The sequence below is a fragment of the Giraffa tippelskirchi genome, chromosome 7 (genome assembly GCF_054371585.1).
Source record: "Giraffa tippelskirchi isolate mGirTip1 chromosome 7, T2T-mGirTip1v1.2.pri, whole genome shotgun sequence".
Lineage (NCBI taxonomy): Eukaryota > Metazoa > Chordata > Mammalia > Artiodactyla > Giraffidae > Giraffa > Giraffa tippelskirchi.
In genome coordinates, this window is record NC_137281.1 from 90,777,653 (window position 1) to 90,797,403 (window position 19,751).

The 19,751-nt window shown below is 38.9% G+C and overlaps 3 protein-coding genes across 6 annotated transcripts in view; 1 reads left to right on the forward strand and 2 right to left on the reverse strand.

Annotated features, from left to right (window-relative positions):
• Nucleotides 1-19,751, forward strand: part of LOC145512707 (uncharacterized) — a 199,225-nt gene that overhangs the window by 151,647 nt on the left and 27,827 nt on the right. For 2 of the 4 annotated variants that reach the window (XR_014058689.1, XR_014058693.1), the window contains one exon: nt 14,121-15,460. The exons of the other annotated variants lie outside the window; for them this stretch is intronic. The gene's annotated coding sequence lies outside the window, so the exon portion shown is untranslated. Of the gene's footprint in view, nt 1-14,120; nt 15,461-19,751 lie in introns of those variants that run through there. 4 annotated transcript variants of the gene reach the window in all.
• Nucleotides 2,136-19,751, reverse strand: part of LOC145512684 (olfactory receptor 11H6-like) — a 364,468-nt gene continuing 346,852 nt past the window's right edge. The window contains exons 9-13 of the mRNA XM_081506971.1: nt 14,986-15,085; nt 14,456-14,520; nt 6,845-6,902; nt 4,294-4,400; nt 2,136-3,989 (exon numbers count right to left, since the gene is read on the reverse strand). Coding sequence (XP_081363097.1) covers nt 3,018-3,989; nt 4,294-4,341 — 1,020 coding nt within the window. The 5' untranslated portion in view covers nt 4,342-4,400; nt 6,845-6,902; nt 14,456-14,520; nt 14,986-15,085 and the 3' untranslated portion in view covers nt 2,136-3,017. The remainder of the gene's footprint in view (nt 3,990-4,293; nt 4,401-6,844; nt 6,903-14,455; nt 14,521-14,985; nt 15,086-19,751) is intronic.
• LOC145512691 (olfactory receptor 11G2-like) lies at nt 7,509-12,212 on the reverse strand. Its single transcript, XM_081506980.1, has one exon. The coding sequence runs from the start codon at nt 12,210-12,212 to the stop codon at nt 11,259-11,261; it is 954 nt and encodes a 317-aa protein (XP_081363106.1). The 3' UTR covers nt 7,509-11,258.

Below are 19,751 nucleotides of genomic sequence, written 5' to 3' on the forward strand. Positions count from 1 at the left end.
TAAAGCTCAACATTCAGAAAACTAAGATCATGGCATCTGGTCCCATCACTTCATGGGAAATAGATGGGGAAACAGTGGAAACAATGGCTGACTTTATTTTTTTGCACTCCAAAATCACTGCTGATGGTGATTGCAGCCATGAAATTAAAAGACGCTTACTCCTTGGAAGGAAAGTTATGACCAACCTAGACAGCATATTAAAAAACAGAGACATTACTTTGCCAACAAAGGTCCTTCTAGTCAAGGCTGGGGTTTTTCCAGTGGTCATGTATGGATGTGGATTTGGACAGTGAAGAAAGCTGAGCGCCGAAGAATTGATGCTTTTGAACTGTGGTGTTGGAGAAGACTCTTGAGAGTCCCTCGGACTGCAAGAAGAGCCAAACAGTCCATCCTAAAGGAGATCAATCCTGGGTGTTCATTGGAAGGACTGACGTTGAAGCTGAAACTCCAATACTTTGGCCACCTCATGCGAAGAGTTAATTCACTGGAAAAGACCCTGATGCTGGGAAGGATTGGGGGCAGGAGGAAAAGGGGACGACAGAGGATGAGTTGGTTGGATGGCATCACCAACTCGATGGACATGGGTTTGGGTAGACTCCGGGAGTGGGTGATGGACAGGGAGGCCTGGCGTCCTGCGATTCATGGGGTCGCAAAGAGTCAGACACAACTGAGCGACTGAACTGAACCTTCAGGCTAAAACTTTTTGACGGAAAGTGAAAGAGTAAATGAAGAATCTTCCTTATCCATTCCTCACCAGTTCTAAGAAAGGCTGGTGGGTAGCCTTAAAGCTCACTTCAGTTAATAGAGACTTTCTCAGATGATGGACAATTTCCTCCCCTTTAGTTGAACTTCCGTCTCTCAGAACTCCAGAGTGTAGTAATAACTTACAAACTTAATATTAAGTTCTAACAGCACTCATTGTGAGATAGACAAGCCCTCAACTACCCACAGTGACATTTATTCCTCTTACTCATCCTGCTGCTACTTCCCTGCTGTTACATAGGTGGATTATTTATCTAAGTCCTACCCCACGGAACTTCTAAAGGGAACATAACCCAGGCATATCAGAGGGGAGTTGAAATGAATGTGTTGTTATAGTTGGTATTTTTCTTTTGTTTCTGTTGCCTAGTATCTCAGTAGAGGCTTGGAGCTCTTTGTATCTTTATATAACTGGATTTTTTATTTATAGGTATTAGCTCTCCCAGCCTCTGTTGCAGCTATAGTAGAGAGATGTACTCTTGATTCCACCAAGCAGGTACAACTACCCCAGATTTTGAGTCAGGATAGTGATGCAGGAAGGAGAAAAGGGATGGTAGCAGAGAGCAATGTTGAAATATTGGGAAAATATAGCACTGAAGCAGTTAGCACACTAATTGCAGGAAAGACAAATTCCTATGCAGAATTGGCAGGATCCTAGTGCACTGCAGGAGGATTCTTTACCATCTGAGGCATACTCAGTATAGGCAACACTATGACATCTGGTGGCTCATGGCAGTAGGCATGGCTGTAATGATAGTGATTTTTCCTCAGACCAGTTCCACAGGATGGTTTTCGTCTTTGATTCTGAGCTTCAACTCTGATTCTTTCACTTTCACTGGTTCTGTGACATTCCTGTTATCCCATCAATAAATCTTCCCCATTGTCATGCTTAATCAGCCAAAGTCAGCTTCTGTTGTATGCAAGTAAGAACCCTGTTATAATTACATCATAGTAGATTTTCCATAGGAAGGTGCAGTCTCGGTAATCTGCAGAGAGCAAGAAGAAACTAACCCTTCTGGATTGGTTGCTTGCCTGGAATTCTCCTCTGATTTTACAGTGATCCAGCAGCCTCACTACTTAGCATATTCTATTAAAGAAAATATTCCCTAAAGTCAGAATAACTTGGAAAAGGGCTTTAAAGCCCTCTTTACTTGTTGTGTGCAAGTAAGAACCCTGTTTTCTATATAAAAACAGAAAACATGAATTGAGGTCTGGTTTGGATTGCACATTGTCAGTCAAATCATAAGCTTTTTCGTCACTATATAGGAGAAAACTTTACAAATCAACCCCTCCCCCAGAAAAAGAAATTTTGTGCTACAGTTTAAATATGATACATATTGTTGAACACATGAAACTTACGTAATGTTACAAACCAATGTTGCCTCAATGAATTTTTTAATTAAAAAATAAAATATGAACATTTCAGAGTATAGGCAGATGATCACGTCAAGCCAAAAAATTTATATTAAGTGCTGACTGCCTTGAAGTAGCTTATATTTAGTTGGCAGAGTCTGTTTTCTGGTTTCTCATGCCTGTTTTCTGTTAACAGTAAATGTTCCTCTACTTAAAGCTTGGAAGGTGCAGAAACACAGTTTTGAGTAAGGAATACTTAATGACTTGGCACATGTGAATGTGTGCTTGTCTTTGTACAATCTTCAAAGTTGGACCAAGAATTTTCCTTAAGAAGAAACCATGTAAATTCCTATTTTCATTTGCTACATACTGTGTATAGCTCATCAGTGCTCAGTAGTAAGGAAAACACAAGTGAAAAACACTACTGTTTCAGTGACAGATATTGAGTCCTTGATCTTATAAACTGATTGGCTTTTTTTGTGAGCTTAGTAAGTTGGTGCTATTTCCCATTATAGACAATCTTATAATTGGAAAAGAAAAATAGTTGATAAATTTCAAGTGCATAAGACAGTATTAGGATAAAAGCCAAGATACAAGTTGGAAACATGAGCCTTAGTTTTATATATACCAACTTGATTACATTAGTTTTAGTACTACAAAAAAATCTTCAAAACAAAAATTATATTAATACATTGGTGAATAAAAACCCTATGAAACTTTGCTGCAATAGACCTTTGGAACTGTGGGTATTTGCTTTTGAGATAGGATGAGAGTTTTTTGGTGTGTGTAATGAATTGTACTTTTGTGAGGTTAAGAAGTCAAATACTCAGACTTGCCCAGAAAACAGTTTTTTTAAATGAGAGAAATTCTGAATTCCTGAGAGAATAATGATGTAAAAATGTATATCATTTCTCTGTATTTTTAGAAATTTCTGATGCACAGAGGACTTTCTTCAATGCATCTTTCATATCTTTGTTCCGGAGGCTGTAGATCAGAGGATTAAAGAATGGGGTTGCCATGCAGTAAAACAGGGTCACAAATTTCTGTGTCCCAGGATGGCTCCTGGAGCCTGGACTCACGTACATCACCATGACTGAGCCATAGAACAAGGAAACCACCAAGAAATGGGAGGCACATGTAGAAAAAGCTTTGTTCCTGCCTGAGCCAGCTGGGACCCGAAGTACAGCTCGCAAAACTGAGGTATAGGACCCAAGAATGTAGAGGAAGGTGATGAAAATGATAAGAGAGCTTACAGTGGCACAAGTTAGAGTAGTTTTAGGAATGGGGGCACAGGACAGTGCCAGCAATGGTCCCAGGTCACAGAAAAAATGGTCAATGACATTAGGGCCACAGAAAGGCACCCGGGACATAAGAACTGCAGGCATCAGTATTGATAGAAAGCCACCTGCCCAGCAGAAAACCGCTAATTGGGCGCAGAGTTGATAAGTCATGATGGTGGGGTAATGCAGAGGTCGACAGATGGCAAGGAATCGATCAAAGGACATCGCAGATAGAAAGTAGCCCTCAGCTGCACACATGGAGAAGAAGAAGTAGAACTGGAGCAGGCAGCCAGCATAGGAGATGCTCTTGGTCTGGGAGATGATGTTGGCCAACATTTTGGGCACATCAGAACTGACATAGCAGATCTCCAGGAAGGAGAAGTTGGCCAGGAGGATGTACATGGGTGTATGGAGCTTCTGGCTTGACCACACAGCACAGATGATGGCTGTGTTCCCAAGGAGGGTCAGCAGGTAGATGAGGGAGAATGTGACAGAGAGGAGGATCTGGATCTCCCTGAGGCAGGGGAAGCCCAGGAGAATGAACTCACTCACAGACCCAGAGATATTACTGGCTTCTGAGATATGCATTCTTCTGATCTATGAAGGGAATGATCATTATATTAGCCATTTCTTTCTCTTGAAAAGTCATTTTTATATCTTCTGACTTCTATTTACTCCTTTAATGCACTTTTGTGAAAGGACTCCATATGGTTCTGAATTTAACTCGTTTCCCAATGATCTAGCTTAGCCCAATGAGAGCAGAGTTCTGAGAACCCAAGTCAATATGTTACTATATGCTCCCACAGCCCCCACTGTAACACTCTGCATTTTTTCCAGAGTATCAAATTTCACTGACATCATGTAACAAAAATTCCAGATTGTTTTCTATGTTTGCATTTACCTTAATTCTTCCTTGATGTAAAGTTTCATAAGATACATCCTCATACATACATCTAATTTCTTTTCTCCGTGTTGCAAAGAAAATTTTATCTAGAATTTTGGAAAATTCTAAGAAAAATCAAAGTTCAAATTAATATGGTAACAGATGGTAACTAGACTTATTGTGGTGATTATTTTGTAGTGTATAAAAATACTGAATCATGATCTTGTACACCTAAAACTAATATAATATTTCAAGTCAATTTTACTTCAATTTAAAAATGGCCTGGCAATATTCATAGCAGAAAAGTGGAATTCAAGGCTTGTCTTCAACAAGACAAAGAGAATCATTTTCTATGAATAAGAGGTAAAAGATGAATGAAGAAATATTAAAGCTTGTCATGTTGTAAAAAAATAATAAATTACTATGAAGTTGAATTAGGTCAATACAAAAAGAGTGCCTTACTATGTTGTCAGTTAACATATTTTCAGGATATCTGTCCTGGATGGCTCTGTTAACTGAAGCAGGGTGCTGAAGACGTTGCCACAAATTCCATTCTAGACAGTACCTATTAGTTTCTTAGAGCTGATCTTTAACTTCTACTTGCTGAGCCAACAGATAAAATGATACAGAGAAAAAAGGGCCTTCATTGGCTTCTTTCTTTTATTAGGAGATCCTGGCTCTCAAATAGAAAAATAGCAAGAGGCAAATGGAGAAAACTTGTCTCTTAGCTCAGATGGCTGCAAAAGTATATTGTGCATGTACTACAGCTTTTCCTCCTTGACCCAAATTCCTATTTATGATAAAGCAGGGTTTTAACAAGGCTACTAACTAAAGCTGGAAATCACCATCTTTGACCTGCCCTGTGTCCCAATTTTTGGCACTTTTTGTGAAAGTCACTCAGTCATGTCCAACTCTTTGTGACCCCATGGACTATAAACATCCATGGAATTCTCCAGGCCAGAATACTGGAGTGGATAGCCTTTCCATTCTCCAGGGGATCTTCTAAACCCAGGGATCGAACCCAGGTTTCCAGCATTGCAGACGGATTCTTTACCAGCTGAGCCACAAAGAAAGCCCAAGAATACTGGAGTGGGTAGCCTATCCCTTGCCCAGAGGATTTTCCCCACCCAGGAATCAAACTGGGGTCTCCTGCATTGCAGGCGGATTCTTTACCAACTGAACTATGAGGGAAACCCTCTGACTTGAACCCACTTCTGAACATTTTTTAAAAATTTGACTTCTAAGGTAGTGAGCATAACAGCAACCGCTGTTATGAATGAAGCATTTATTGTGACCATCACTTAATATTCATTATCTCAATAAATTCTACTCCCTCTCCTCTCCAGTTCTAGAGCCTTAAGAAAAAACACCTTCACATTTCTAAATGTAGCATTGAATTTTATTGTCCCTCTGAGCATGTTTATTATAAAATCCAACTTTTTTCCTTACACAGATGTCAGCTATGCGTATATTAGCTGTGTTTCCTTATTGTATTTTATTAAATTTGTTCATCTGCCACTTCCCTATATCAAATTTCCACTTGTGCATGTAGAGGACTGGCCTCAGGAAAGCTGTGTTAGTGACTGAGGCTATATACTATAGGACTGAGGCTATATACTATAGGAAAAGATTATTTATGTATTTCTCACTGTCTCTGTCTATAGTATACATCAGGTACATCACTAAGATGGTGAGGCAGGTATCTTCCAAACTAGCAGCTTCCATCATATGCCAAAGGGAGATCAAGTATAAAAAGAGTTTTGTGTTCATTCAGAAAGACCAACAGATAGGTGAGTTGAAATAAACTATAAGCTATACATCCCAGGTGATGAGCTCATTGGGGAAGACTTTGACTGGAAATTCAGTGATTGGAAGGGATGATATGATGCTTTAAATCAGAACTAGACAAGCTATATTTTCAGTATTTGATATTTAGCTAAAATATGTGTAGTAAGAGCCATCACAATTTTTATTGTGACCATAATTTTACTTATACAGTTGAACTGCCTATGTTGGGTAAATACAGTTGAACTGACTGTGGTGGATAAGATTGTGTGTAAACAGGGCAAAGAAACTTGATAAAGAAAGAAAAATAGTGGAAGGAAGGTGTGTTGCAGGGGTGTTATATTTGAATGGGAATTCCCCCTTCACCCGTGGTCAGAATCAGTGTAAACCCACCTCAAAATTAAGGTAAGAATAAGAGTATTTGAGGAGGAGTCTTTGATGTTTTAACAGTGGCTCTTGAATGAGCAGACGTTAATCAGAATTCAAAGTAAGAAAAAGGAAAACATCATCAAAGAGAAAGAGAAAGAAACAGCAGATTTTCTTTCAAGTTTTTATCTGTAATATAACTTGGTACTCTCATGAATGTCTTCCCTCCTTTCCTAATTAAAAACTCTTCTGTTCCTGCCTCACTGTTCTAAGTTCAATTCACCCAGGGTCCTTCTCTCCTGGCCTTGGGTCACTGTAGATTCTACCTGAGGCTACATGTTGATTTTTCCTTTTGCTGCAAATACAGGAATTCTTCAACCTTAATTACACTTAATGAAAATAAATGTCGATTACTTACAAAAGTTTTATCTCCTTTGAAGTGATATGAAGCTCATTAGCTTCTATCATTTCTTTATCTGAAAAACAATGCGAAACAGAGAAGTGTCAGCTCAAAATTTCCTGATGGGATTTTTGAACACTTGTATGCTGGATAGATGTGATTCTACCGGGAAGAATGAAGATTTTGTAAAAAATTATATATTATTTGATATATTACCTTGTTTATAATATGAAATATATTTATAAATAAAAATCCAAAGGAACGTTCACAGCCCTCTTTCTGTAGCAATAATACACACAGTGGACATTGCAGCAGGCAGCCAGGGGCTACCACTTGTACCCTCTTAAAGATCCTAGATGAAGAGTTTGGGGTTCCTGGTGACACTCTGCCACACTTTGAGCCTCACAAAGGATTCTCTTTAGCTGCAAAAAAAGAATAAAATGCCAAGAAGCTCTCAGTTTTAATATGTATACCTTTCTGGCCACATACTGTCCCTAGAGGCCATCCCTTGGGAGCAGCAGGGACAATCAAAGTGCATCATTCAGTCCCCAAGTGTGTTTTACTTTCAGTGTTGAGCTCAAAGCTGAAAAGGCCTTCCTGAATCCATCGGTGAGACTGTCACTTAGTAATGGCCCCTCTAGTTTGCTGCTCACCTGACACCCACAGAGAGGCTCTGGATTTAAAACCAGCTCCATATTGGATATCACCAGTTGCTTTAAGGCTCCTAGAGCTCCCCTGTTAGCATACAATTCTTCAAATGACGTTGAAATTTCACTTTAACAAATTCCCAAATCCTGAGTATCTTCCTGTGGGAGCATGCTCAGTCGCTCAGTTGTGTCTGACTCTTTGTGACCCTGTGCACTATAGCCCACCAGTCTCCTTTGTCCCTGGGATTTTCCCAGCAAGAATACTAGAGTGGGTTGCTATGTCCTCCTCCAGGGGATGTTTCTGACCCAGGGACCAAACCTGTGTCTTGCATCTCCTGCATTGGCAGGCAGATTCTTTACCGCTGAGCCACTGAGAAAGCCCAAGTATCTTCCCCATGACCCACTAAAAGTAACCTCCCTGCCTATCTTTATCGGTCTGTACAGCAGTGTTGGTCTGCATTCCCTGAGTAGACTCTCGGTGACAGGTTCTGATTCCCACTGGAACTGTCCAGTGGCTTTCAATCCTCATGAGTATAAGAAAACATAGGGTCTCACTTAGCATTCAGAGCCTCCTATCATACCCTCAACCAGAAGGATTTTATGTCTTCTTAGGTTTTCAAATTATCTTCTCCTGTCTCAATGGATATAAACACTCTACCTGGTTTTGTATTATGTTTAGGTGATAGTGTTTAGTACCTGCTATTTGCTGATTACTATGCCAGCAGATTTCATATGCGTTATCTAAATATATATGTGTGCATGCTCAGTTGATAAGTCAGGTCCGACTCTTTGTGATCCCATGGACTGTACTTGGCCGGGTTCCTCTATCCATGGAATTCCCCAGGCAAGAATACCGGAGTGGGTTGTCATTGCCTCCTCCAGGGTATCTTCCTGACCCAGGGATTGAACCTGGGTCTCCTGCATTGCAGGCAGATTCTTTACCACTGAGCCACATGGGAAGCCCTATCTAATACTTGTAATGCTCATTAAACTCTTTTGAATACTGTCTCATCCTTTTAAAATGATTGAACAGAAGCCCAGAGAGGGTAAGAGTTTATATTTGGCTCTAACTCAACTTGGTTTATCTTTTTCTACAAATAGGGTGCCTGGAGTGAAAAATTATATTTAATCTGCCCGTGGCTTCTACCTGTTATTCTTTCCTGGTCATTGTTATGCCTTTCTATCCCTCTGGGAAAATTGTATTAATCTTATTTTGGCTTCTTGTCTTCCTTAAATAGTTTTACTTCAAACACTATATTTGAGAAGGTTGTTCAGAATCTGGTTTATGGCTTAACATCTTATTTTATCTTGATACAACAAATTTCTCTGAAAAAATGATTGCTATTGTGAACAAAGATTTGTTTAAAACAGTTATTGCCCATAAGCAGCTTTCAAGGTAATGACCTACTTTGGCAAAAGCTCCAGCAAAAATCCCATTCAAGGGTAGAACTTTAATTCTTTTTTATTCTTTGCTGTGTAAGTAGACAAAGAGTAGGCTTGACAATGAGGTGCATTTGAACTCAGTAATACTATTCCTGCCTGAAAACTCCCATGGACAGAGGAGCCTAGCAGGCTATAATCCAAAGGGTTGCAAAGAGTTGAACACAACTGAGTATGAGCAGGCAATGCCTCATAGCAAGGTAGGAGTCAGACCAGATTCAGATGTTACTTCTGTTAGACTCTCTATTCCTTGTGCTAGACTCCGTCTTCCTTCTCCAAGCTTTAGTTATTTTAGCACAGAAATACCAGGTGTCTGAAACCATCCAGAAACTCTCTAATCCAAGCTGACAAAGGCAGCAATATTGGAATTAGCCCACTAACTCTATTCTGTGTTCACTAGTTCCAGCAGAAAGCAACCTGGGGGGAAAATAATTCTGAGTTAATAGTAACCAGGTCCTTTTACTGTAGCCCTGTTTCCTGTTGCTTCTTCTAGTAATAACTTAAGGTTACTCTAATTTTCCATTTTGGAAGCACCAGTGATGTATCTGCAAGTCATAGACCCACTGATATTTTCACACTGTTTGGAGACTCATCTTTAATCTCCTCCCTCAATGACTTCCTTATAAAAACTTCTTTTCATTCTTTGTTGCTTTGATGATGACTGTCTAACCTTTTAAAACATTTTGTTATTGATAATGTTTATTGTTAATATTTCATTAGCATGTAACCTTCCAAATCAGTTCTTTCCCTTTTTAAATTCAGAAATACCTCAGAAACCAGTCCTCTTGGATATATCAATTGCCCTAAGAAAGAAAGCGATCCTGAAAAAAATTGTATTTTTCTAGATGTTTCAGTTTCAGATAAATCTCTCAAATGTAAGTTTGACCTCATATACTTTTCTGTCACTCTTCATGATTATCACATTTTTCTCTTTTCTTTTCATTCTATGATTTGCTTTCTCTGTGTTTTCTTCCTACAATTGGTGCCATGGCAACTGAGGCTCTGTGATGTTGACGGTGAGTTCACTGCCGCTCTTGTTCCTCTTGATCTGTCCACGGGTAGCGGAGCTTATACGGTAAAGCTCTAGGGGTATGCGAACTGTGTCCAGTTTGGATAATCCAGGACATTCTAAACTTCAGTGAAACAGGACATTTTACTGCTGAAGAGAAATTGTCCTTTGTGCCTGAAAATCGTTGCTTAAGATAGGAATACCCAAGGAAAATGAGGTGCTGATTAAGTTTCTGGATTCAAACTCTGGGAAGAAATCAGCACTGGACTTGAAAGTCATTGGCAGGAAGTGGTGTATCCGGGCAAACTGGACCTTCCCCAGCACTCTTTTTTGTTCCAGGCAGGATATTGTGGAAGGTATGGCAGCTAAGCCCCAAGGGCTGTGTTGAACCAGGTTCAGCTTTGAGCAATATGGCCCAGGATACCAGGTCCCTCTCTTTGCATAGCCTTCCCCAGGCCATACATAAACACTCTTAATGTTTCTGTGTTCCTTGTGAATTTGGGCAGAAGAGAGAAGTGGCCAAATACATATACTTGTCACCTTATACTTGACTTTAGATCGATAATATCCAAACTGCTGGAGATGAAAAAAGTAGTGCTTAATTTTGCCATTCTGCTGCTTTTGTTCTCACCAAACATGCCCTGTACATTAAATAATGAATTTTCAAATAAAAGCAAATTTAACTAATTTAATTCTGATAATTTTCTGGTCTCTTGAAAGTCTCACATGCAACTTTGATATGAATGTTAATCTCAAACAAGAGGTGCAATCCCTGACTCAGAAGGAGTTGGGCAGAAATAGCATTTTAATAGGCTTGGAAGCAGGCACCTGGCACTGGCTTAGAAAGAGCCCGATTACATAAAAAATGCCTGTTACACCCATAATTTTCCTCACTCCCTCCACTGTCCCACCCACATTGACATTGTCTTTAGAGCACTGTTTTGTGATTTTTTTTTTTCTTCTCTTAGTTTCTGCCCAAATGCTGATTGATTTAATCACTACTAGGAACATAATCATTTTATGGTTATAGTGTAATATACCAAAACAAGTTTATGAATCCTGTTGAATCCTTATATATTGTTTCAATTCTGAAATACAAAGCAGATTTATACTTCCTTTTAGAAGCTTTGTTATAATGAAAAGTTCAATTTTCTTAAGACAATTTTATTTCTTAAAATAGACCAATCTATGATATAGTGGGTGACTTTTATGATAATAGTAGGCTTTATTGTAACAGTTCTTTAACCAAAATTATTATTAAATTTTCTAGAAAAACATCCTGTTCGTGTCTTATTCAGATAGCTGTGTTGCAACTTAGCTCACTATGACTTCTGATTTATGTTTTAAGAACCGATATTTCAGCCCAAAAGACTTTCCTTAGAGCAGCCTTCATCTCATTGTTCCTAAGGCTATAAATTAGAGGATTGCAGAGGGGTGTTATTACAGAATAAAATAGGGTCACAATTTTTTGCATTTTCACTGGGTGTCCTGATCCAGGACTAACATACATCACCATAACAGAGCCAAAAAACAGAACTACCACAGCCAGATGAGAAGCACAAGTGGAGAAAGCCTTGCGTTTACTGGCTGCTGAGGGCATCCTTACCACAGCCAGAATCACCAGGGCATAGGAGCAAAGGGTGAAGAGAAAGGTGCCAGTCATGAAAACAGCATTGAAAGTAGAGTAAATGAGTTGTGTGGTGGTGTCTTCAGAACAGGACAGCATCATCAATGGGACAGGATCACACATAAAGTGGTCGATGATATTTGGGTTGCAAAAGGGCAACTGTGAAATGAGAATAACAGGGGTTAGGAAGAGAATGAACCCACAAGACCACCCAAAGATGATGAGGCCAGTGTAGAGCTCTTTAGTCATGATGCGTGGGTAATGCAGAGGACGGCAGATGGCAAGATACCTGTCAAAGGCCATGATGCCAAGGTAGAAGCCCTCGTCACACCCGAAAGAGAAGAAGAAGTAGAACTGTGCAAAACAACTCACAAAGGAGATGGACTTGCTTGAGGACAGGAAGTTGGCCAACATGTTAGGGACGGTTGTGGTGACATAGCATATTTCCAGGAAAGAGAAATTCCCCAAGAAGATGTACATGGGGGTGTGAAGGCGCTGATCCCACCACACAGCACAGACAATGGCTGTGTTCCCCATCAGGGTCAGGATATAGGCTGCTGAGAAGAGCCCGAAGTAGAGGAGCTGCATTTCTGGGCTTGAGGGAAAGCCCAGGAGGATAAAGTAGGTAACAGAGTGGGTGGTTTTTCTGCTGGACACATTCATTAGTCTGGAAGACATGAGATGACAGAAGTTACTGAACTTTAACAGAGTATACTGATTCTTCCTGAGAAATCCTAATTTTATTACCATTTTGGGGAGATTAAGTAATAAACAATGAGTTTTATTTTAAAGCACCCAAACTGTGATCATCATAACCTATTGCCCAAGAGTATGATTTCATTTTGATGATGTTGTTTAGTCACGTGGTCATGTCTGACTCTTTTGCAACCACATGGGCTGCAGCCCTCCAGGCTCCTCTGTCCATGGGAGTTCCCCAGGCAAGAATACCGGAATGGGTTATCATTTCCTTCTCCAGGGGATCTTCCTGCATTGGCAGGTGGATTCTTTACCAGTGAGCCACCAGGGAAGCCCTTCATTTTGATAAGATGCAAATAATAATATAAATAAGAACATGGTTTGGCACAGTCATTAAATTAGATTGGAATACTGGATAACATATAAGTGTAAAGTTTGTAATTCTGAGTAAGTCACTTAACCTTCTATGTGTGTTTCCTCATCTATTTACCATAAAAAAGAATAGTACATACATACCAGCATATGTGGAATTTCTAAAGTATTATGTAAAACTAATTTTTTGTAATTAGTGACATTGATAATAATAGCAAATGAAATTTCAAAAGGTTCTGTCTCACTGAGATAACAAAGAAAGGATACAGGCAATATTTCTTTCTGTGCTTGTTTATGATTTTTTTAAGTAATGATGAAAAGGGCCTCTCTGGTACCAGCACAGGTAGAATATTATGTGACTGTACTAAACACGTTTGGCCTACAAGAAATGTTTTTTCTCTGTCCAGCCTGTTGGATTCAGCTCCACAGCATGAGAAGAGACCTACTCTTTGGCACCTAAAATTCTTAGGTTGAAAATTTTGATATATTCTCTGGTGAACATGAGAACTAGATATGCCACTTGGGGCAACAGACCTTAAGGAGAGCAACTACTCGGAGTGACTGCCCTGTTGAATGTGACTAGACTTGGCCCCTTTTGCTGCAAAAAAGTTGTGACGTAGAGAAAAGATTTTCATTTGTGTGCATGGCATTTCCATTATTTTCATAGCTGCTTTCTATGTTTGGTCTCTTTTTCTCTTTTTTACACATAACCTCTGAAACATTTTTATACTCATTCTAGGCATCTTCTATTGAGACAACCTTGAGACATGGAATATCTTGCTTAATCATTCTTGCTCCCCTCTTCCCTTAGTTTCTAATTATTGAATCAAAGCTTTATGTCTTACTTTCTTAGAAGCCTACTCTTGGCTATCATATTTGGCACTTAAAGTGAAAGGACTGCTATTTATGTATTCTCATTGCTCGTGGGGATATATAGATTTTATCAGGTCTGAATGCAACCTGGTAGTTCAATCTATTTGTTTCTCATAGCAATCACATTATATCAGGTGGTGCACAGGTGCTTCTGTGTGTGTGTGTATTTTGTCCTCAAAGATAGTCTCCTCTGATCTATTGCAATTGTGAAGCAAGATTTTGTAAAAGAAGATTATTTAAGATTTTTATCTTGAATAATTATGATTTTTCTCAACTGAAACTTTTGTACAGTAGCTTAGAAAGAATAAATGTCATCCTGTCTAGAAACTCAAGTTGTGGAGCTAGTGAATCTTGGCTAGTGACTATAAATGAGAGTGCCTTTCCCTTAAGAACATATAAATTGTACTTAAGCATGTATAGTGAATACAAAATATGCAGAAACAAAGAGAAAAAGCATAACATTAAGAGGCAATTCATATGAATAAGCTTCAAAATTACCCTTCGATATCCATAAATTATTCTGCTTTTATTGGAGAAAAAGCTCAGCTAACACACATATCTTAGTGTAGCTTCATAATTCATTTGACTGAATTTTTAAAACTCATTTAATTTTTGTCTTTTATATTGCAGTGTGTGTCCTGATACCTTGATACCCTGTTTGATGATATTGAAATTGCTCATTTTTACTGACAAACACTTCCCCGATGGCTCAGCAGTAAGGAATCTGCCTGCAATGCAGGAGACTCGGGAGATATGTGTTCAATCTCTGGGTTGAGAAGATCTCTAGCAGGAGGAAATGGCAATCCACTCCAGCATTCTTGCCTGGAAAATCCCATGGACAGAGAGCCTGGCAGGCTACAGTCTATTGTGTTGCAAAGAGTCAGAGATGACTGAGTGACTGAGAATGCAATGCAATTGACAATGGCACCCTAACAGTGGCAAGTCAAATCAATGTCAATACTCACCCTGTTTGGGTCTCACAGTACTTCTTGGAATACTAACTGTATAAAGTCACAATCCAAAGAATATCCTACAAATGCAAGAAACAGGAAATATACAGATGTTGAATGGTGTTTATCACTTAAGGAAGACACACAAAATTAATGAGCCTGAGAGCAATATGTGGGTTGGAGAGCTGTGATGTCAGAGTGGAATCAGAGATTTGTCATATTATTTCTACTGAACAAATAACAAAATTCATTATAATATTGGTAATAAATTCACTTCCAGTAATTTACCATTATACATTTTTAAAATAAAATCCCCAGGTCTCTTTGTAAACAATACCCATTAGTATTTTAAAGGAATCAGAAAATGAGGTGTATTTCCCAAAGCTCAGGAAAATAAGAGAAAATTAAGATTTTAAAATTGTCTGTCTGAATTTTATTCTAAGCAGATATTTACAATATTAGAACAAGAAGAAAATACTTGTCAGTAAATCCGTGTATGCAAAAATCTCAGCATTTGAAATAGGGCATGCAAAAATTTAACTCACTCCTTGGATGTGTGCCAAGAAGAAAAGTCAGAGAGGGGAAATAAAATATTCCCTAGGCATGTGAAGGACTTCTGAAGAGATGGCCGATCCAGTTTGTAACCTGCCACGAGAAGCAAAAAGTGAATTTTAAAAGAGTTTTTTATCCCCAGCTTCAAAGGTCATATTTATAGTCAAAATGAAAGCCCAGAGGAAGGTGTTGTCTATATTCATTTCCTTGCATCATGGCCTTTTGAGATTTGGGAGCCATGCCCTGATATTTTGAAAGTATTTGTTCAACAGATGAGATGGGTTTTGAATTGTCTTTATTTACAATGAAATCCCAAGCCCTGCTAGTCCTTGAGGAATAGCACACTTGCGGAGTAAGTTCTTGTCTTCTCTTGAGCTTCCACTAACCAGGTTTTGCAAAAGTTTCCTGGGGAATAATTAAATAATAGTAGCATTCGTTGTAATAGTTACAATAAAAAGATGTACCATTTGACTCTCTATTTTGAAGAAAGAGAAAAACAAATTTTCCTCACTAATATTCTCAAATTTTTTGTTTAGAGACATTTCAGCAGTTATTTTATGATAGTCATTGGAAAGTTGCGTTTTCAGGGCTAAGACTGGTATAGGGTTATTCAAATAAGCAATTGTTTATTAAGTACCTACTGCCTGTTTTTAAAAATAGAAAAAAATTCCTGCCTACCTAGAACAATTCAACTGAGGTTGGGGAGCAACAGAAAATAAACAAAATCAGTAAGTGAATAACTGAAATAATAATCTTTTCTTTTCATTTGAGAAAAATGAAATGTGGAAGTGGGATGGATTATAAATGGGGTAGTGCTGCGGCCAGTACAGCAGGTAGGGATTGAAAGTGGTCGACACACAGTTTGGGAAAAAGAAACTAGAGACAGAATTAAAGTTTTGAAGATGGGACTGGGGGACTCAAGCCCTCCTGGGTCAAGAGCCCTGTTCCTTGGAGCCACATCACTTTTATTTAGTTGTCTTGGCAAGCAGAATGTATCTGTTGTTTAACGATGAAGTCAGCCTCCTGTGTCCCCAGTCACGTCTCCATTTTATTGATTACTTTAAACTATCTTTGTTATTGTCTTGTACAAGGGTTATCATCTAGCTGGAGGTCATAGACCTGCATATGCCTTAGGAAAACATCTTAGTGTGTGAACAAGCAGTGTTCTGAACTTGCGCTGACCCAGTGTTCCAAGGTCCACACTATGTTTTTCCTTAGCTTAGCGGAGTATGATGACCCCAACTAATCAACCCAATGTACTTTTATTTGGGTTATGCTGTATTGCTATATTTTGCTTTTATTCTTTTCCCATGGTGATTTTCTCATGGCTTAGTCAGAGCAAAAGGTGGCTGACTACTAACCCCTGTGGGGTAGGATTTGTAATTTTAAATAGGGTTTGAAGGAAAGCCTATCAGAGAACTTAACATTTGAGCAGAAGCTTGAAAAAAATGTAGGAAAAAACCGAGAGGAGATTGAGAGAGTTTTCAGACAGAAGAATCAGCTAATGCCGGGAAGAAGAGTAGGAGTACATTTAGCATGGCAGAGGAAGAGCAGTGAGGGCAGTGTGCTGGAGTAGCATAAACTGGAGAGATGACCACTTTCTAGCACCCAGTTTAATTGTCTCTGTTTCATCTTTATGTAGCTTCTGTACTTCACTGTACTCTTTAAGGGCTTCCCAGGTGGTGGTAGTGGTAAAGAACCCACCTGCCAATGAAGGAGACATAAGAGACATGCGTTCAATCCCACGAATGTGGGTTCCCTCCAGGGAAGACCCCCCTGGAGGAGGGCATGGCAACCCATTCCTGTATTCTTGCCTAGAGAATCCCATGGATAGAGGAACCTGGCAGGCTACAGTCCATAGGGTTGCAAAGAGTTGGACACTACCGAAGCAACTTAGCATGCACGTATTCTTTAAATTTTTTTTCAGCTTTATTGAGATATAATTGACATATAACAATGTATGAGTTTAAGGTGTACAATCTATTAATTTGATACACTTATATATTGTAAAATGATTACCTCCATAACATTAGCTAACACCTCCAACCACTCACATAATTACTGTTTCTCTTTGGTGGCCAAAACATTGAAGATCGACTCTGTTAGCAAATTTAAGTATATAATGCAGAATTGTTGACAATAATCACTATGATGTACATTAGATTCCTGAGTTCATCTTTTTAAGATTTTACAGAGAAGGGATATAATGCAGTGTTTGTCTTTCTCTGACTTATTTCACTAAGCACAATACCCTTAAGGTCCATCTGTGTTGTTACAAATGGCTAGACTTCTTTCTTTCTCAGGGATGAATGATATTCTACCATATATATATATCATATCTTCTTTATCTGTTTGTCTGTAGATGGACAATTACATTGTTTCCATTCTTGGCTATTTTCAAAATTGCTGCAATGAACATGGAGGTTCAGATATCTCTTGGAGATAAAGATTTCATTTTCTTTGAATACATACCCAGAAGCGGGACTGCTGGATCATATGACAGTTGTATTTTTAATTTTTTGAGGAACTTCTACACTGTTTTCCATAGTGGCTGTACCAGTTTGCATTCCACTAATAGTGCACAAGGATTCCTTTTTCTCCACATCCTCACAAACACTTGTTATCCTTTGTCTTATGATAGCTGTTCTAATAGGTGTGAGATGAGATCTCTTGGTTTTGATTTGTGTTTCCCTGATTATGAGTGATGTCGAGCACCTTTTTATTTATCAGTTGACCATTTTTATACCTTTTTTGGAAATACATCTATAAATATCTATTTAAAAAAATGTTAAATTTTTTTATTGAGTCATATGAGTAATATATAAAATATCTATATTTTAGATATTATCAGGTATATGGTTGGCAAATATTTTCTTCTATCACATAGGCTGCCTTTTCATTTTGTTAATCTTTTCATCACAGTACAGAAGCTTTTATTTTAGATATAGTCCCACCTGTTTATTTTTGCTTTTGGTGCTTTGTACTTTTTGTGTCAGATTCAAAAAAATCATTGGCAGACCAATGCCAAGGAACTTATTTCCCATGTTGTCTTCTATGTTTTACAGTTTCAGGATATATCAGGTCACATGTATATATATATATATATATATATATACATATATATATATATATATATATATATGACCAACCTAGACAGCATATTAAAAAGAAGAGACATTACTTTGTCAACAAAGGTCCATCTAGTTAAGGCTATGGTTTTTCCAGTAGTCATGTATGGATGTGAGAGTTGGACTATAAAGAAAGCTGAGCACCGAAGAATTGATGCTTTTGAACTGTGGTGTTGGAGAAGACTCTTGAGAGTCCCTTGGACTGCAAGGAGATCCAACCAGTCCATACTAAAGGAAATCAGTGCTGAATATTCATTGGAAGGACTGATGTTGAAGCTGAAACTCCAATCCTTTGGCCACCTGATGTGAAGAACTGACTCATTTGAAAAGACCCTGATGCTGGGAAAGATTGAGGGCAGGAGAAGGGGACGACAGAGGATGAGATGGCTGGATGGCATCACCAGAAGTTGGTGATGGACAGGGAGGCCTGGCATGCTGCAGTCCATGGGGTCTCACAGAGTCAGACATGACTGAGCGACTGAATGGAGCTGCACTGATATATATAAATCCATTTCAAGTTGATTTTTATACATGGTATAATAAAAGAATCCAATTCAGTCTTTTGCATGTGGGTATTCAGTTTTTCAATCCTATTCATTGAAGAGACTATCTTTTCCCCATTATATATTCTTGGTTCCCTTGTCCTGGACTAGATGACATTATATGCATACATCCTACCAGGTTCCTGGGTAGGCAGAACTGCTCCCACACTGCATCAGGGTGGAGGAGGAGCCAAATGAAAGGTTACTTTAGGATCCTATCCAGGACAGTGGTTAAATTCATCTTCCATGCTAGATGTTGTATTTTTGTCTTTTTTTTAAATTTTGTTTTTCTTTTAAGAAAAAATGTTATTGGAGTATAGTTGCTTTGCAATGTTGTGTTAGTTTCTACTGTACAGCAAAGTGAATCAACTATACATATACAAATATCCCCTCTTTTTTGGATTTCCTTCCTGTTTAGGTCACCAGAGAGCATTTAGTAGAGTTCCTTGAGCTGTATAGTACTTCTCATTTGTGTGTGCATGCTCAGTCACTTCGTCATGTCCAATTCTTTGTGACCCCATGGACTGTAGCCCACCAGACTCCTCTGTCTATGGAATTTTCCGGGCAAGAATACTGGAGCAGGTTGCCATTTCCTTCTCCAAAGGATCTTCCTGACCCAGGGATTGAACCCACGTCTCCTGCATCTCCTGCATTGAAAGGCAGATTCTTTACCACCGAGCCACCTGAGAAGCCTAGGTTATCTATTATATACATAGTATCAGTAGTGTATCATGTAGGTATGTATGGATGTGAGAGATGGACCATAAAGAAGGCTGAGTTCCAAAGAACTGAAGCTTTTGAATTGTGGTACTGGAGAAGACTTGAGAGTCCCTTGGACTGAAGGGAGATCCAACCAGTCAATCCTAAAGGAAATCAACCCTGAATATTCATTGGAAGGACTGATACTGAAGCTGAAGCTCTGCTACTTTGACCACTTGATACAAAGAGCCAACTCATTTGGAAAAGACCCTGATGCTAGGAGAGATTGAAGGCAGGAGGAGAGGGGGCAGCAGAGGATGAGAGATGGTTAGATAGCCTCACCAACTCAATGGACATGAATTTGAGCAAGCTCTGGGAGAGAGTGGAGGA

Excerpts from the sequence above, each read along its gene's own strand:
- LOC145512691 (XM_081506980.1), bottom strand. The coding sequence starts at position 12,212 with ATGAATGTGTCCAGCAGAAAAACCACCCACTCTGTTACCTACTTTATC.